Below are 15,400 nucleotides of genomic sequence, written 5' to 3' on the forward strand. Positions count from 1 at the left end.
ATCTTATGTACGCAACAATGATTTATGTTCACATCGCTCATAATAAGAGATTAATGTGCACATATTACGAATAAAAAAAAAATTACGTGTACATAATTCGTGTCAAAAAAGTAAAATAAAAAAAAAATAACCAGATAAAAAAAAAATCTAAAAACACAACGACAAAAATATACAAAACGCTGGTATGAGTAATGCGATTAATGGGCCTTGTGCCTCCGAGCCCACACATGGAGACCCAACAACACTTGAAATTGAAAATGTAACTAAAAAAAAAAAAATAAACTAGGGAGTCAAATTTATTTATACAATTAGTATTTTATACATAATGATAAATGGTGTAACATATCTACGTTCAGAGAGAGAGAGAAAGATGGGTGTGAGAGAGAGACGGAGAGAGATGAGTGTCTGTGATAGAAGAGAGATATTAAGGAACTCTAACTACCATTGATGTTTTTTTAAGGCTATTCCACTCTCATTGTTCATTCATCATCTTCACCTACAATCTTACATCATCTATCAATATTTATGGTAGTTAAGCTTGGAAAAATCTTCACGTTTTCTATACCTATGTGTTTATGTATAGTCTGTGGGGTGTTGTCATAAGAAAATGCTGAGGAACGAGGGTCTGAAAATTATATACTGTACTTGGTGTCATGTTTTCATCGGTCGTAGTGGCTGTCATGGCATGTCTTGCTGATCATTCGCCTAAGCTGCCGTCATTGGTCACTGTGTTAAATAGCTATGAGGATATTTTCACAGTGGTGTGCATGACACTGCAACTTGCACTGTTAATTCACATCAAGGTACAGTACATGATGAGCCTCGTTCTGTCTAATTTTGACTTATTTCACATGGAGGTAACTTATACGACAAGGTACAACAGATTGTCTCATTTGTGGTCCTCACTCGACACGATTTTATTGATGTTTTACCTTATATAAATGCGTCCTCTTAATCCAGTTGGGAGACATATAAACGGAAGAATCCCTTATAATACGAGAACTGCTCTAACTCCCAAGATGAGAAGCGTTGTACAGCTCACCGCAACCCCGGAAGTTTTCACCCGTTGATGATAAACTATCATTTGGGTTATCATTTCTTTAATATTCTATTACGTTGTTCATAGAAAATTCGGTAGCTGTGGTGTCCGAGTGGTTAAGGAGATGGACTCGAAATCCATTGGGCTCTGCCCGCACAGGTTCGAATCCTGTCCGCAGCGGCGTAAATTTTGTTACCTATAGTAATAATACGAATTTGTTTAACATAGTGAACACAGTACAAGTGTTAGCTTGCTTCTCATGATAAACGCGGAGATACAAACGCTGGTGTAGACTGTCTTGCTACCACTGTCAAATTGTGTGTATGTGTGTACATGTGAAAGACACTTGTCCACATAATTGTTACACCATGTACTGTTTGTGTGTGTGTGTGTGTGTATCTATAGATATATGGTCTTTGGCGTGACATGGGAACATTGTCAAGTTCACGTTAACTGTTACTGCGAGTTAGGTTATGGACAAGTTTAGGTACATGCGAGGCATATTTCTGTGCTAAGGCACAACATTTAAACTTAACTCATGCGACCGAGATGGAGAAGAGGCAGTGTAACCTATAGTGTTTGTCGTGATCACAGATACTGAAAAACACTTCACTCAGATTGTCTTAATAGTGGATTTCTGCTATAATATTATTTATGGTTCCTCAGACTATGGAGTTCTGGAAAACATGACCTTGAAGAAGAACACGCTGCTGTATCCTGAACGATTCCTGAATAACCTGACATGTTCTTCAGCATGTCCTGTATCGGACACTGCAGGGCGTTAATGGCACACCAACCGCTGCTACTACACCGCATGAGCCAGAAGGACACCAGCAGGAGACGTATCATCCTACTGTGTATACGACTGGTACTTATCGGGATGGTGATGGTACTGTGGGGAACAGGTTGTTTGGTTCACACTCAGGATGGGATGGAGAAAGGAAACTCACAATGTGCTCTCTGTAACCATATTATATTGGATGTACAATGCAGCTTGGTGGCTGGTGCTGGGAGGAGGCAGCGTGGTTACAAGCGTGATGTAGAGAGAGCTGGTTGGTGAGGGCGCTCAGAGGAGGACAAGCTTGTGGGTCGCCGTGCTCGCCGGCGGGAGCGAGGACCGCCAGGCAGGCGGAGGAGGTGGTGTTGCTTGCTGCGGCTGTAGCTAGAAGAAGAGAGAGGTCACCACGAGGTCAGGTCTTATATAGCGGAGGTAGGCGTGGCTTAATAGTTGACCTCCGTGATGTAAGGCGGCGCTGATTGACCTAGACCACGAGGCATAGACTGGGGAATTCGAGGGGTCGGCTACTCAGCGACAAACAGCGTTAGTAGGGGAGAAATCCACTACAGTACAACCTTTAGCAACTCATCATATTTACACTAAATGAAAACTAAAACTGAGTCACCGGAATAAACTTTACAGCCACGTTGTATCATCTGTCCTCCTTCCTCTCACTGTTAGTGTGTCGAGTGTTGGCTGCCTCAAATATTAGAGCGGCAATTACTGATTTTGTTAATATTATACATGACTCTTAATAATAAGAGCTTTCTGGGACACGCGGAACACAACAAGGGTATCGTTGATAAGTCAAGAGTGCTCATCGAGTTATCTATATGAAAGATAATTCTACAGTTTTCACATACTGTAACAGGGGCGTCGCCACGGGGGCACTAGGGGTCAATACCCTCTCGTTTTTCAACGGTGCCCCCCCCCCCTCCATGTTTATATATGCTGATTTTGTTTAAAAGTTAAAACTATATAATTTGTTGTCGAGGGAACGACCGTTATGATGCACGAATTTTAAATCATCAACAGGCGAATTTGGATTCCTCTTTGCGACTAGATAACATACTGTATACTGCGACTAGCGACTTTTTGGCGAATTTCTAGATCAGCTGGTGGAAGCATAATGTGTTGTCTAATGGTAGACCCTGCTGCCATATGGCATCACGAAAATTGTGACCAAGTCCCAGGTTGCTGATCTGACTTTCTGCCTCATTTACACTTAATTGCAGGGTCTCAATTGTTTCTCTTACTTTGACAACACAATATACATACAGTATTTCTCACTCTTGATATTTTTTCATTTTTTCTAAATTTATTTATGGCTCATTATTATTATTATTATTATTTATAATTTATATTAATTGTTATAATTGTTATTTATTTTTATTAATTTCATTATTATTATTATTATTATTATTATCATTATTATTATTATTATTGTTATTATTGTTGTTTTATTATACTTTCGCCCCCAAGGCCTTGATGTGGGTCATTAAAAATGACCTGTGCCTGAGTGGGTTAATGACCGTAAAAAATAAAAAAAATGTTATTATGTGCTGGTGTTATCAGTTAATGCCGTTTATATCGTTTTCCCGAGCAGCATAATGGACTTGTGGCATCTCGTGATGGTTGAGCAGCGAGGACAACTATGAGTCCTCTCACAGACTCACACTCAGTGTACAGCTGCCAGCTGGACGCCGCTGAGACAGTACTTCTCCCCCACCACAAGGGTCTAAGACAGGTTAGTAAGCAATGCAAGTTTTCTTCTTGTGCTGTACACACAGTAAAACAGCCTCGCGCAGGGGGGGGGGGGGCTGCGGACTTCCGTATAATGATCCCTACGTCACCTGATGTGGCGGGAGGGTTGGTATGCATACCTATATATATACGGCAGGATATGTCGTTAACAAAAGATATGTTAGGACACCCTCAGGCAAGGACAGCAGGACTACCACCATAATACAGGACCAACACGCATATTCCACTATCCCTCGTCCGTGGTGTCATATTGTTTCACACATAATCCGTGCGGTACTTTTTTCTGTGTGTACATAAATATAAGAAAATATATGACAAGTGATATTGTATCACATATAAGTGAACTGCATATAACTCTAACGTTATATAACATAACATAATAGTTATATATACTGTAGTTCACTTATATGTGATAAGCATCTCTTTTTAAGTGTTCATGAGTCATTGTATTTGTATTCTATTCTAAAGTGCTCCCTCACTAAATTTATCTGTACATACAAATAGACATATACCTTGTACACACCCACACACATCAACATTTTTATTGGATTCTTGACCTGACCGGACTAGAAATTTTCTGCTCCATCTTACATAATGTAAGATGGAGCAAGTAAACCCAGAATGGACGAGTCACCGCTACTAAGAGTGAGAAAACGGGTTTCTAAACGGGTTATCTGTAATAAACGAAGAAACAAGTTTAGCTTTACCTGGAGCTCACACCACGAATGAACAAACCCTATGCCCCCCTAAAAAAGTGTTGAAGAATTATACAGTACAGGAATTTATTAATGCCATAATCACCCACTTTGACATGAGTGTGTTGCTATGGTCTGGTCTGTCACAGCTGTATTGCCACACTCACTCATATTGACGAAGCTATGTTTATTTCTAGCTAAACACCACGACAAAACACCATTTTTTTGTTTTGTTGACGACTCTTTCTTACTCAGACGATAGAATATACTTCCAAAATTCAAACCAACTCAATAAATACTTAGATAATCATGTTTTTCAAAATAATAATTAAAAACAAATAATCCAAGCCGTTTTTTATCAACCTACATTAACCATGATGGAACTAACGGTAGAAATTTCCTTACACGACATCTATTTCCTAGTATAAGAGCACGTTCCTTCTAATTCTCTGGCAGCATAACCCGTTTTCTCACTCACACCAGCGGTAACTCCCCTAATCTGGATCTTACCACGCATGGGTGAAGTGAAGACGATATGCAAATTATCCGAGTATTTTGTCTGCTTACTAAACACAGCTGCAGTAAAATAGATTAAGCGAATCATGTTGATGGTCGAGTAAATATGTTTTTATTGGGGCGTGTGTATGTGCATTTATATTATATGTGCAAGCATGACTGTGTGTTTACGTTATTTGTGTGCGTGTGTGTGCGTGTTTGTGTATATGTGTGTGTGTATGTGTGTGTGTGTGTGTGTATGTGTGTGTGTGTGTATCGGATACTCATTCATTATGTGTTTGTGTATCATATGTGCTTATTATATGTTTATTTGTGTATTATGGGTGCTTACTATGTGTGGCTGTGTGTGTATCATAGGTGTTTGATACATGTGTTTTTCTCTTTTATGTGCTTGTTTTATGTGTGTGTGTATCATATGTGTTTATTATGCGTGTGTTTGCGTATCACATGCTCTTTGAACTAATCTATATGTTGCATGTCTAGCTCATACACACGGAACGATAACGCTACCTTAAAAATTAGAGCACGGATATATCAAAGAAAATTAACAGCTGCAGAGGATAACTATTTTAATTAACCCAAACTAACTAGCCTTTGAAAATGACGCGTTATTGGCTTTTTAAATATGTCTATATACATGATAAATGTTATTAATTCTCATATTCTGTAGAAACTGATTGAATAAACGATGATTTGAACGACGAAATATTTATGAGACTTATTCCTGACATGATCGCAAGGAGCTGTCGAGTGGATACAGTACTTGTCTGCTGTCTTAAGGGTTACTGGTTCGAGGCTGGAGTATTTCCCAGTCCCCGCAGATATGAATGGGTACCTAACACATATATTTGGAGAAAAATAAGGTAGTTGAGTGAATGTCGGCCTCAGCTGCCTCTTTATGTTGCGAAAAGGGGCATTCGTTTATACCAGCACACCTGTCCGTTTATAATAATAATAATAATAATAAAGAAGAAGAAGAAGAAGAAGAAGAAGAAGAAGAAGAAGAAGAAGAAGAAGAAGGAGAAGAAGAAGAAGAAGAAGAAGAAGAAGAAGAAGAAGAAGAAGAAGACAGGTTTAATATTGAAGAAAAGGAAATTAAGTCAAACCTCGACAGCATTATACGAATAAATCTCGACTTTAAAAACTGTAAAACAAGGACAGGTCGTCTTCTTCTTCGGATTTCTTAGTCACGACCCTCCTTCCCACGACATCCCAGAGAGCCATGAGAAATATCCTCACTCCAACATTCCGTTCTACCTGACTATTGCGTGAAGACCTCCCCTCACCCCCCATCGTCATCCTCCTCACGCCACCCATTGCTCACACCGTTATCATCTCCCCAACTACCTATAGTTCCTGCCTCTCACTTCACCAATAGCAACACATTCAATGGACCTTATAATGCTGATTTCTTATACATCACCACAACTCATCAATATATCTAGTGTTGTATTACATTATATCATACCTGTTCACATATCATCGTTTCTGTTTTGTTTCACATCTTTTATTCAACTCGGATATATATTTGTCTTATATCCGACAAGTTAAACCATCTGTTGTACACCGCAGGATTCTTAGGCGTCAGTGCTCAGGTAAATCCTCCAGTGGATTAGAAGCGTGAAGTAGTGGCTCATTACCCGTCACTCGAGTGTGTAGCAAAATGGTGTTTTCTCGTGTCCAGGATGTATGTTCGGAATCGAGAAAACTATGTATGACTGTATTAACGTGTTTGTAAATGTATGTATAGATAGCTACTGGCATATGTATGTATGTATGTATGTATGTATTTATGTATGTGTGTTTGTATGTATGTGTGTATGTATGTATGTATGTATGTATGTATGTATGTATGTATGTATGTGTGTATGTATGTATGTACAGTATGTATTTATGTATGTGTGTTTGTATGTATGTGTGTATGTATGTATGTATGTATGTATGTATGTATGTATGTATGTATGTATGTATGACCAGACACGCCACTTCCTAAACACGCTATCGTCACCTCCACTTTGCTACAGGAGGAGTAAGCCATTGTGATACACCTGAGCGAGAGGTAATGAGCTGTTTAGTTGACGCCGCTAAAAATACAGAATGGATGATGACTAAGTATCCTGTGTGTGTGTGTGTGTGTGTGTGTTGAGCGAGAATGGACAGTCTCAGTTGGTTTGTGGCCACAGTTGACAGAGCCTGTCTGCTATACGCTTCCCTTGTCCTCTAAGCTGCAGTAAAAGGTAGGACTTGATGGTCAGCTCTGGATTTCAGTGGTTTTGCAGCATTGTTATTACCTTCGTGTGTTCATTTCTCCACAATTGTTTCGTAAATTAATATATGCGTGATTCGTGTGCTTTGTGTTTCTTCTTTATGGTGTATACTAAACGCGTCTTATATAATGAATCTTTAAGTACTGCACCTGTACGTGTGTTCCCGCAGCGTGAGGATGATGAAGGTGTTACTGTGGCTGCTGGTGGTGGCTGTGGTCACGCATCAGCAGACCGAGAACACGGTAAAGATAGAGTTGCAACAGGGCGTCATCATTGGGTCCAGGGAGGAAGCCGACGCGGGAAGGTTCATCTATAGTTTCAAGGGCATCCCCTACGCCGAACCTCCCGTCGGCGACCTCAGGATGAAGGTAATAAATGTATTCTTATTGATATAAAATTAAGAGGAATGATAATCAATAGTGGTAGTTGTAACAATAACAGCAGCTGAAGTAGTATTGTCAACAGGAAAACAACAACGGTATGAAAAGTAGCAGGTCACTGGCATGTAAAGTTTTGCCATTTGATCTTCGATATATGGTTAAAATAACACACAAGATATAAGCTGGTCCCAGAGGGTTGCAGGCGTCAACAAAGTTTCCGAACCACTGGTCCATAAGATAGTCGCTTACCATTCCCTGTCCCTACACCCGGGCCAAGTCTGGTAAATCAGCCAGTATGACAATAATTTGAAAGACGCCAGGACCTGCCTGATGACTACAACATTCTATGATGTAGCACTCGGGAATGTATACAAGTGTCGTGTATGCTTAGCGAATCTTTACTGACTTAGGTGCACACTTTTCCCAGGACCCGTTGCCTGCTGGTGGCTGGACGGGGGAGAGGAATGGCACCGAGGATCCACCGGTGTGTAAACAGATAGACATTGTGGCCTTATTTAAAGACGAGGAAGCAGTGGTGGGTGACGAGGATTGCCTCTTTCTCAATGTTTTCACGCCTCGGGTGAGTATTATTGTAAAACTATTTGATAAACATGTTACATATTTTGTCATAAACCAGCGTGGAGTTGAAAGTTTGAGCGTCTATCTATTCGCTGCGAACTAAATGAACTGTGCAAATTTCTTATCACCTTAAGATGTATGTATTTGCACCACAAAGTATCAGAAGTGATTTACTTAAAGCCAACTCGGAGTGGTTTAGCCACACACACACACACATTAAGGATCTCGTAGAAGAAACTTATGATACAGTATGTAGCGGTATACAGAGGAAGACAACTTTTAATAAACAGGAAACAAATGTTTTTATGGCTCATAGGCCTCAGTCCCTACACCCCAAGTCAAGGTACAGTTGGCTCTACTCCTGCGCTAAGTAGTAAAGTCAGAAGTGGAGCTAACTGTACTGTACGTCAACATCTTTCTAAACCTGAGGCTGTCGCAATTCAACAAATATAATTCACTGATAGACTCAACCCGACATTAAGAAATGGAAAACATTAATGAATATGTTACCTGAAAATAGTTATACTACACGTAAGGAAGAATAATATTTTGGCTGTTTTTGTTTTAACAATTGTAACGGACACCTGATGTTCATGGTTAAAGCAGAATTCATGTTTCAGTAATCTCAATAAATTGTCATTACACGTTAATGTTTAACCTCCCGCCCGCTCTTGTGGCAGCCATATTCTTCAGATTTGCCTGTGATGGTGTACATCCATGGTGGGGCGTTTATCTTGGGCAGCATGATTGGCTGCGGCCCGCTGCCTCTCCTCAACAAAGATGTGGTCCTCGTCGCCATTCAGTACCGTCTTGGTGTGTTAGGTAAGGGACTCTCCTTTTGGTTGAAAGCTTTATATCTTATTAAAAAATAGTATGGAAAATAAACATATAATCTGCTCTCAAGATGTCTTGCTGTCATTTAGTTCACTATAAACTAAACGAATACTGTTTATGAAGTTGTTCCTCCTGACTCTTTCAACATGGTGACTGAGGATTTAGGATAATTTTTATATGAAGTTTGGTGCATATATTATGTCACATTGTTACAGTATAACAAAAATAATATTATACACAACAAAAGTTAACGTTTGTTGACACTGTCGACAACAACAAGTGAACTGCCAAAAAATGACTTTACTAAAGGTTCTTCACTTGGTCCAAGTCAACTAAATTTGCCACGTTACAGTAGGCTGTGCTGTCTGGTCACAAATTGTCACTTTCTCTAACTCGTCAGTTGATCCTCTCAAGACGTGATCAGCGGCTGCTAGTTCCACCTCCCAGATTTATATAACCATGAGACTGTTAGCGTGCAGTGCGAATTTTTATGCAAGAATCATGGAATTATAGATGGCGAGCGTTGGAAGAACTCCATATACTGTACTCTGTACGTGTTACCGTGATTTATATTATAGGCTTCTTGTCTACGGAAGACGAAGTACTGCCAGGGAACCTTGGGCTGAAGGACCAAACGGTGGCCCTCCGCTGGGTACAGGAGAACATCCGTAGTTTCGGAGGTGACCCAGAGAAGGTAACGATCTTCGGGGAGAGTGCCGGGTCGGCGTCTGTCCACTTCCAAATTCTGACGCCACACGCTGCCGGTAAGATGTCGTGATGAAAGTATTTATTTCAAACTCATTTGATAATTATTTATCTGTGTTTCATGAAAAACTCGGCATTCCTCCAGTAACTCTCTGGAAATTTGGCGTGGTATGAAGTCTTCTATTAGTTTTAACTGTAAACACCAGACATACAAGTAGCTTATAAACCACACTCTGTAACGTCTCTCATTTTCTCTTTCTTATCAGGGCTTTTCCAGCAAGCTATCATGCAGTCAGGGACGGCATTGTGTCCGTGGGCCCTGAGGGAAGACCACAAAGAAGTGGCAGTCACCCTGGGGGAAATGTACACATGCTCGGATGCGGAGTCTCCTGACCTGGACAGTAACCGGCTCCTCGACTGCCTCAATGAGGTTCCAGTCGATGATCTCATTCTTTCTCAACTTAAGTTTTTTGTAAGTTATACAAACACTATTATCCATGTTAAAGTATCATATTCTTGAGAACCGTAAATACTTGTACAATGTTCAGAGTACTGGAAACCCTCTCAAAACCAGACAAATTCTTGCAAAGTCTTGTCCATTATTGAGATGTCTGGTATTCAGAGGGTTTACTGGATATGGGTATGTTTCTTTCAGAGTCTATTGATGGGTAATGTCTGCGGCATATGAAAACATACTCACTAATTCAACTCATTCGGGCGTTTTAACCCTGTACTGTACCCTTAAGTGAGAAGGTTTGGTACATCGGTCGTGTTAAAGTCAATTGTTTCTTGTAACTCTCAAGATTAGTTTGACTTGTGTGACTGCCTTCACAGTTATAACAATCCATAAGTTTGGGTCATTATGTTAGTGTGATCTTTATTAAGCTCAACCAGGAGAGGGGGACGGCGAGAAGGAATAAAAACACGCAAAAACTTAAGGAAAAACGTTCCATATTATCACAGAAGTGGGGCAACTTTCCGTGGATGACCCTACCTCGCGTTGATGGTAACTTCCTGCTCGACCACCCCGCCTCCATGCTGAGTGCTGGCAGGTACAACAAAGTAAACATCATGGCCGGCATCAACTTGGATGAGGGCTCCATAATTGTTATCGGTAAGTTTATTTCTAAAATGAGTTTCGTCATGTACAATCATTCACAAAAGTCCTGTCGCCTCTCCTCCTGAACCACGAACCCCAAGATTCAGTCTTGTGAACCCGAAGCAGTAGATATTGATGCATTATTCTCTCCAAAAATTCTTCGGATTCATGAGTCTGAATAAATTATCAGGGTTCGTGGTTAAGCAGGAGAGGCGAAAAGACTTTTGTCCGGTGACTGTACTTATTTAACTTTAATTTGATAAGCTCGAAGTAAACTTGTACAGCTCACTTTTTGGTTTAATGTGTTTGTCTTTAAGTGTTTATTATATATAAGGAATGATAATTTAATAATCAATCATCAACACATTTATCTTCTCTTGACAGACTTATTCTCGCAGAAAAGAAAGACAGATTTGAACATGTTAAATGCGACCTTCCCCAAATACAGTCCAGTCGTGTTAGGCTTCGAGGAGTGGGAAGAACGACCAGAATACCTCGCTCAACGAGTCTTCCACCACTACTTAGGAGGAGACATCGATCTGACGGAGGGCCAATTTCATTTATTGTCACAGGTTAACATCCATGTCCTCCACTGCTGATGGGTGGATGTGCTTTAACTCTCTCCCAATCTTTCATACAGTAATCAGGTGAAGCAAGATAATATTATGCGTTATATCACGTAATATTTAACTCCCCTTCCTGCCACTGAACGTCGATTCGGTTCAGTGACTTAAGAAATACTTTATTGATGAAATGTAGTTTGTGTGTGCAGCATTTTCCAGTTATTTAGAGAAGTATGGTCCAGTTAGAGAAAAAATATGTGACAGAACCATAGAACAACCTCATTGTCTACGGTGTGTGTGTTACTTTAATGTTATTTGAAACTGGGAATATGCATCGTCGATCTTTTGTTTTACCCGAGGCTGAAGATTTAAAAATAGCTTACATTTTTATGGTAGAATTAAAAAAAAAAAAAAATATGAGTGTGACAGTCTAGATTACTCATCATGTCCCTGTGTTAATGATGGGTATTGTTTCAGATGTTTGGGGACAGATTTATAAAGACGTGTCACGAGGACGCTGCCTACTTCCACAGCCAAAACAAGGACTGGAACGTATACCTATATGAACTTCGCCACCAAGGTCAACAAAATTTACCTGACGCTTTAACAGGTTCTCCCAGTGGTGGAAACGGCAGTAAGTTTTAACATTGATATTGTATTGCCATTCTCAGCTAATATTCTTATGCCTCTAACATACGGCTTAAACATATTGTGTGACTCATAATGACTTAGTTCCATATTATTGATGTCTAGGTTGAGTAGAGTAAATCTGCCAGTGAGCATTAGTGAAATTTTGATATTCAACAGTCGTTAATAACTCGACTGAGGAAAGTTATCCATGTATTGACCTGTTTATTTATCTTAGTTACAGTACCTTTTAAATTTTAAGTACTAGGGATTAATTCCAGATATGTGACTAATTTTTGGCTCTCAATATCTTCAGTGATTTGTTGGTTCGTTTGTAATTTTGATTTGTAAATATCATATACCGAATGAAACTAACCATTGATATTATGTAAACGTTTCCGGTGAAGCAGTGATTAGATACTGACACAAAACCTTGCTGGCACTTACAGAGGTGAATCACGGTGACGACCTACAGTACCTCTTCAGTGGCATGCCGCCCTTCCAACCCCTGCAACACTCTGGCGATCTCTTCCTCAGTGAGATCATGGTCGACCTCTGGACTAACTTCGCTGCCACCGGGTAAGGTTGGCAACACAAAAGTAATTACTACAATTTTAGGACTGGAACAACGTATCGAAAACTCTATATACTGCCTTATTGGTGATAGTAGAAGTCACGGGGGTTTATATTAAATAGATATCATTTGTACAGGACAGGTACACGGAAGTTATAATTCATAAACAGAAGTAAAATAAAAATTTATAATCAAAAGTAAAAAAAAATCACATGTTTTTTCATTCATAAATCACTGTTAACAGGCCTTAATATTTCTCTGCTGCAGATTTTTACCACATCATGTGGTAATTCAATAAAAAAAAGATTTAAAAACGCCAAAAAGGAAATGAATTTGAGATTTATCGTAGTTATAACAAAATAAATCTAAATGAAAGTTAAAGTAATACTTGTTTTAACATTTCGAAAAAAATACAAATTGTAAGTCATGCTTTCCTGAAAATCAATAAACACATGTACAGTAACCTCCAAAATTATCTATACAAAATTCTGTTGAAAAAAATATGACAGGACGAAGGATTTTGAATACCCAACCGAAACACTCGGAATCGAGTATGACGATCATCCAGCTATGATACAATGATATGAGTTATTAGGGATGTCACCTACTGTAGATTGGTGAGTTTTGATGTGACTAAAGCGGCCGATACGGGACCCGCAGCGTCGTCCACATTCGTTGCACTTGTGGAGGGCTCCATCTACTGTGGGAGGGGAGGTGGCAGCGTCTTTCCGACGTTGGCGCTTGTCTGCCTCGGTTTGCAGTCGGGCTAACTCGAAAGTATTGACACCTTCTCGTGTGGTGCTCCTCCAAGCGTTACGATGTGGAGTAATCGATTCCCAGGTGAAGGGGTCGATTTGGCACCTTCTCGGGTTTGTCTTAAGACTATCCTTATACCTTTTCAATTGCCCGCCAGCGTTACGTTTACTATTCGTTAGGTGACTGTAAAGTATAGCTGCAGTGGCAGTCTACTGTCACCCATGCGAGTAACATGGCCAGTCCAACGTAGTTGTTCATGGATAATGGTAGCCTCGATGCTCCTACAGTTGGTGTCAGCAAGAATATTGGCATTTGTTCTCTTGTCTTATCAGCGAACTCGGAGGATGGAACGTAGACTACGTTGGTGAAACTTTTCAAGTGCCTTGAGGTGCCGCCTGTATGTGACCCATGTCTCACTGCCATATAGTAATTGCTCGATATACGTGCAACTTTGTGGATAATTTCATCCCCCTACAGCTGAAGACATGATTTCGGAGTCCGCTCAATGCTTGAGATGCATATCTGATCCGATGCTGAATCTCTTCATCGATGTCTGCGGTGGTGGACAGGTGGGAGCCGAGATACCGAAAGTGAGCAACATTAGAGAGGGTAGTACCGTTAAGCTGGATGGATGGTGAAGGTGTGTCTGAACCAGGGGCAGGTTGAAAGAGAATCTGAGTATTACGTACATTCACCTCAAGGCCGAAGTGTGCATACGCGTCTGAGTACGGTGTTCAGGATCCCCTGAAGGTCGTGTTCAGTGTGAGTAACACGGGTGAGGTCATCTGCATACTGAAGTTCAGTAATGGAAACTGCCGACACTTTCTTCTTGCATGGAGTCGTCTTATGGAGGATAGCTGAGGTGGATCAGCTCTGGATGCTGAGGGACCTGCTGAGTGGCCAGGACATCCACATCGATGTTTCGTTTAAGCAATGAATGGTAATGCTCTTTCCAGCGCTGAAGGAGGCCTTCGTCGTCTTCAATTATGTGGTTACCGTCAGATGAGCGGAGGGGGATTGTGCCACGAGAGACTGGGCCATAAAATGTTTTAGTGGAAAAGAAAAATTCGCGCATCTTGAGCTGATCTGCAAGTTTTTGTGCTTCACATGCTTTATTTTTAATCCAGATAGAACACAAACCACATACATTCCTCATCTTGTTTAATAGATTTGAAATACTTAACGATACACACTCCTGCTACAGAAACCCGACGCCCGATGGATCTCTGGGATTCAGGTGGACTCCGGCAACCAAAGACAACATGACGTTCCTGTCTCTCACTACCGTCCCCATCATGGATAAGGAAGGCAACCAAGAGGTAACCTGTATTTGATCATATGCTCTGTCTGTTTGTCTGTCTCCTTCCCAGTGCTACATGATACGTTGACTCTTCCTTGTGTTAGGTTCTCGAGTAATACAACTGTTTACCATGGAACGTTTTCAAAGACTGGTTAATCTCAGATATCGGTGAAGCAAAACCAACAAGTAAAATGACTTAATATGATTAATATAAACTCTTTACAATGCGCACAAGAAACAATAACGATAATATTACTAACTAGGAAGTTTGCTCAGAGAATTTAGCCGTTGACAAAACAACTCTGTTAAACCTAATATTAAATCATTTACAATACACAGTACTTAACCTAACCGGAGCAGGAACACTTGTAACATAAGTGAAGACAGTTTACACAATACAAATAACAATGCACTCATCACTATGGAGAAGAAGGAGGTGAGACCCAAAGCCGGCAACCACACTGTCCACCAAACCTTTAATGAATGAGTCGACGCTTGGCAGTTCTCAGGTGGAGAACTTCAGGTTTATCCTCACAAGTTATGGTAATAATCTAAATTTGTGTTTACAGATACAAGAGTTTTGGAGGAATTTACCCACGAAGCAGAACAAACTCCTCTTCCCTGAGCGTTTCATCAAGGACAAGGCATAATGCTGTTCTCCACCACCATCTAACCTGCTGATGACGTCTCCAATAGTTGCAAACGACAACCTTTTATACTGTCACTGTGTACTATACGCGGTGTCTGCCCTTTCGTCTGCCACCTCCACCAGAGAGAGTTGTAGCAGCTGGTTCAGTCTTGGTGATATTTTGTTTCAGTAATACAACACTACACCTTGATATCAGTCTTTCTTCTCAATCGTTAATTATAATGAATCACGAATACGTCATGTTACATCATTCTTCACTTATACACAACATGTTA

At 40.4% G+C, this 15,400-nt stretch overlaps 1 protein-coding gene and 1 non-coding gene across 3 annotated transcripts; both read left to right on the forward strand.

Moving 5' to 3' along the window:
• Positions 1 to 1,137: 1,137 nt before the first annotated feature.
• On the forward strand, positions 1,138 to 1,219 carry Trnas-cga. Its single transcript has one exon. It is a non-coding gene; the product is annotated as a tRNA-Ser (tRNA).
• A 2,227-nt stretch (positions 1,220 to 3,446) lies between these two features.
• Positions 3,447 to 15,317, forward strand: LOC121863148 (juvenile hormone esterase-like). 2 transcript variants are annotated; one of them, XM_042361638.1, is made up of 12 exons: positions 3,447 to 3,564; positions 7,229 to 7,427; positions 7,867 to 8,019; positions 8,699 to 8,840; positions 9,431 to 9,616; positions 9,824 to 10,029; positions 10,521 to 10,671; positions 11,041 to 11,228; positions 11,697 to 11,853; positions 12,296 to 12,425; positions 14,381 to 14,495; positions 15,046 to 15,317. In XM_042361638.1, exons 2-12 carry the CDS (start codon positions 7,236 to 7,238, stop codon positions 15,124 to 15,126), a joined length of 1,701 nt encoding a protein of 566 aa, XP_042217572.1. In that variant the 5' UTR covers positions 3,447 to 3,564; positions 7,229 to 7,235; the 3' UTR covers positions 15,127 to 15,317. The 2 variants fall into 2 exon arrangements, with proteins under 2 accessions (XP_042217572.1, XP_042217573.1); XM_042361639.1 differs by lacking the exon at positions 3,447 to 3,564 and adding an exon at positions 7,007 to 7,029.
• The last annotated feature ends 83 nt before the right edge of the window (positions 15,318 to 15,400 follow it).

The sequence above is a fragment of the Homarus americanus genome, unplaced genomic scaffold (assembly GCF_018991925.1).
Source record: "Homarus americanus isolate GMGI-L3 unplaced genomic scaffold, GMGI_Hamer_2.0 scaffold5434, whole genome shotgun sequence".
Taxonomy (NCBI): domain Eukaryota; kingdom Metazoa; phylum Arthropoda; class Malacostraca; order Decapoda; family Nephropidae; genus Homarus; species Homarus americanus.

Excerpts from the sequence above, each read along its gene's own strand:
- LOC121863148 (XM_042361638.1), top strand. The coding sequence starts at position 7,236 with ATGATGAAGGTGTTACTGTGGCTGCTGGTGGTGGCTGTGGTCACGCAT. Across the intron at positions 9,617-9,823 it reads TCTGACGCCACACGCTGCCG|GGCTTTTCCAGCAAGCTATC; the intron begins GTAAGATGTCGT and ends CTTTCTTATCAG. Across the intron at positions 11,854-12,295 it reads TCCCAGTGGTGGAAACGGCA|AGGTGAATCACGGTGACGAC; the intron begins GTAAGTTTTAAC and ends TGGCACTTACAG.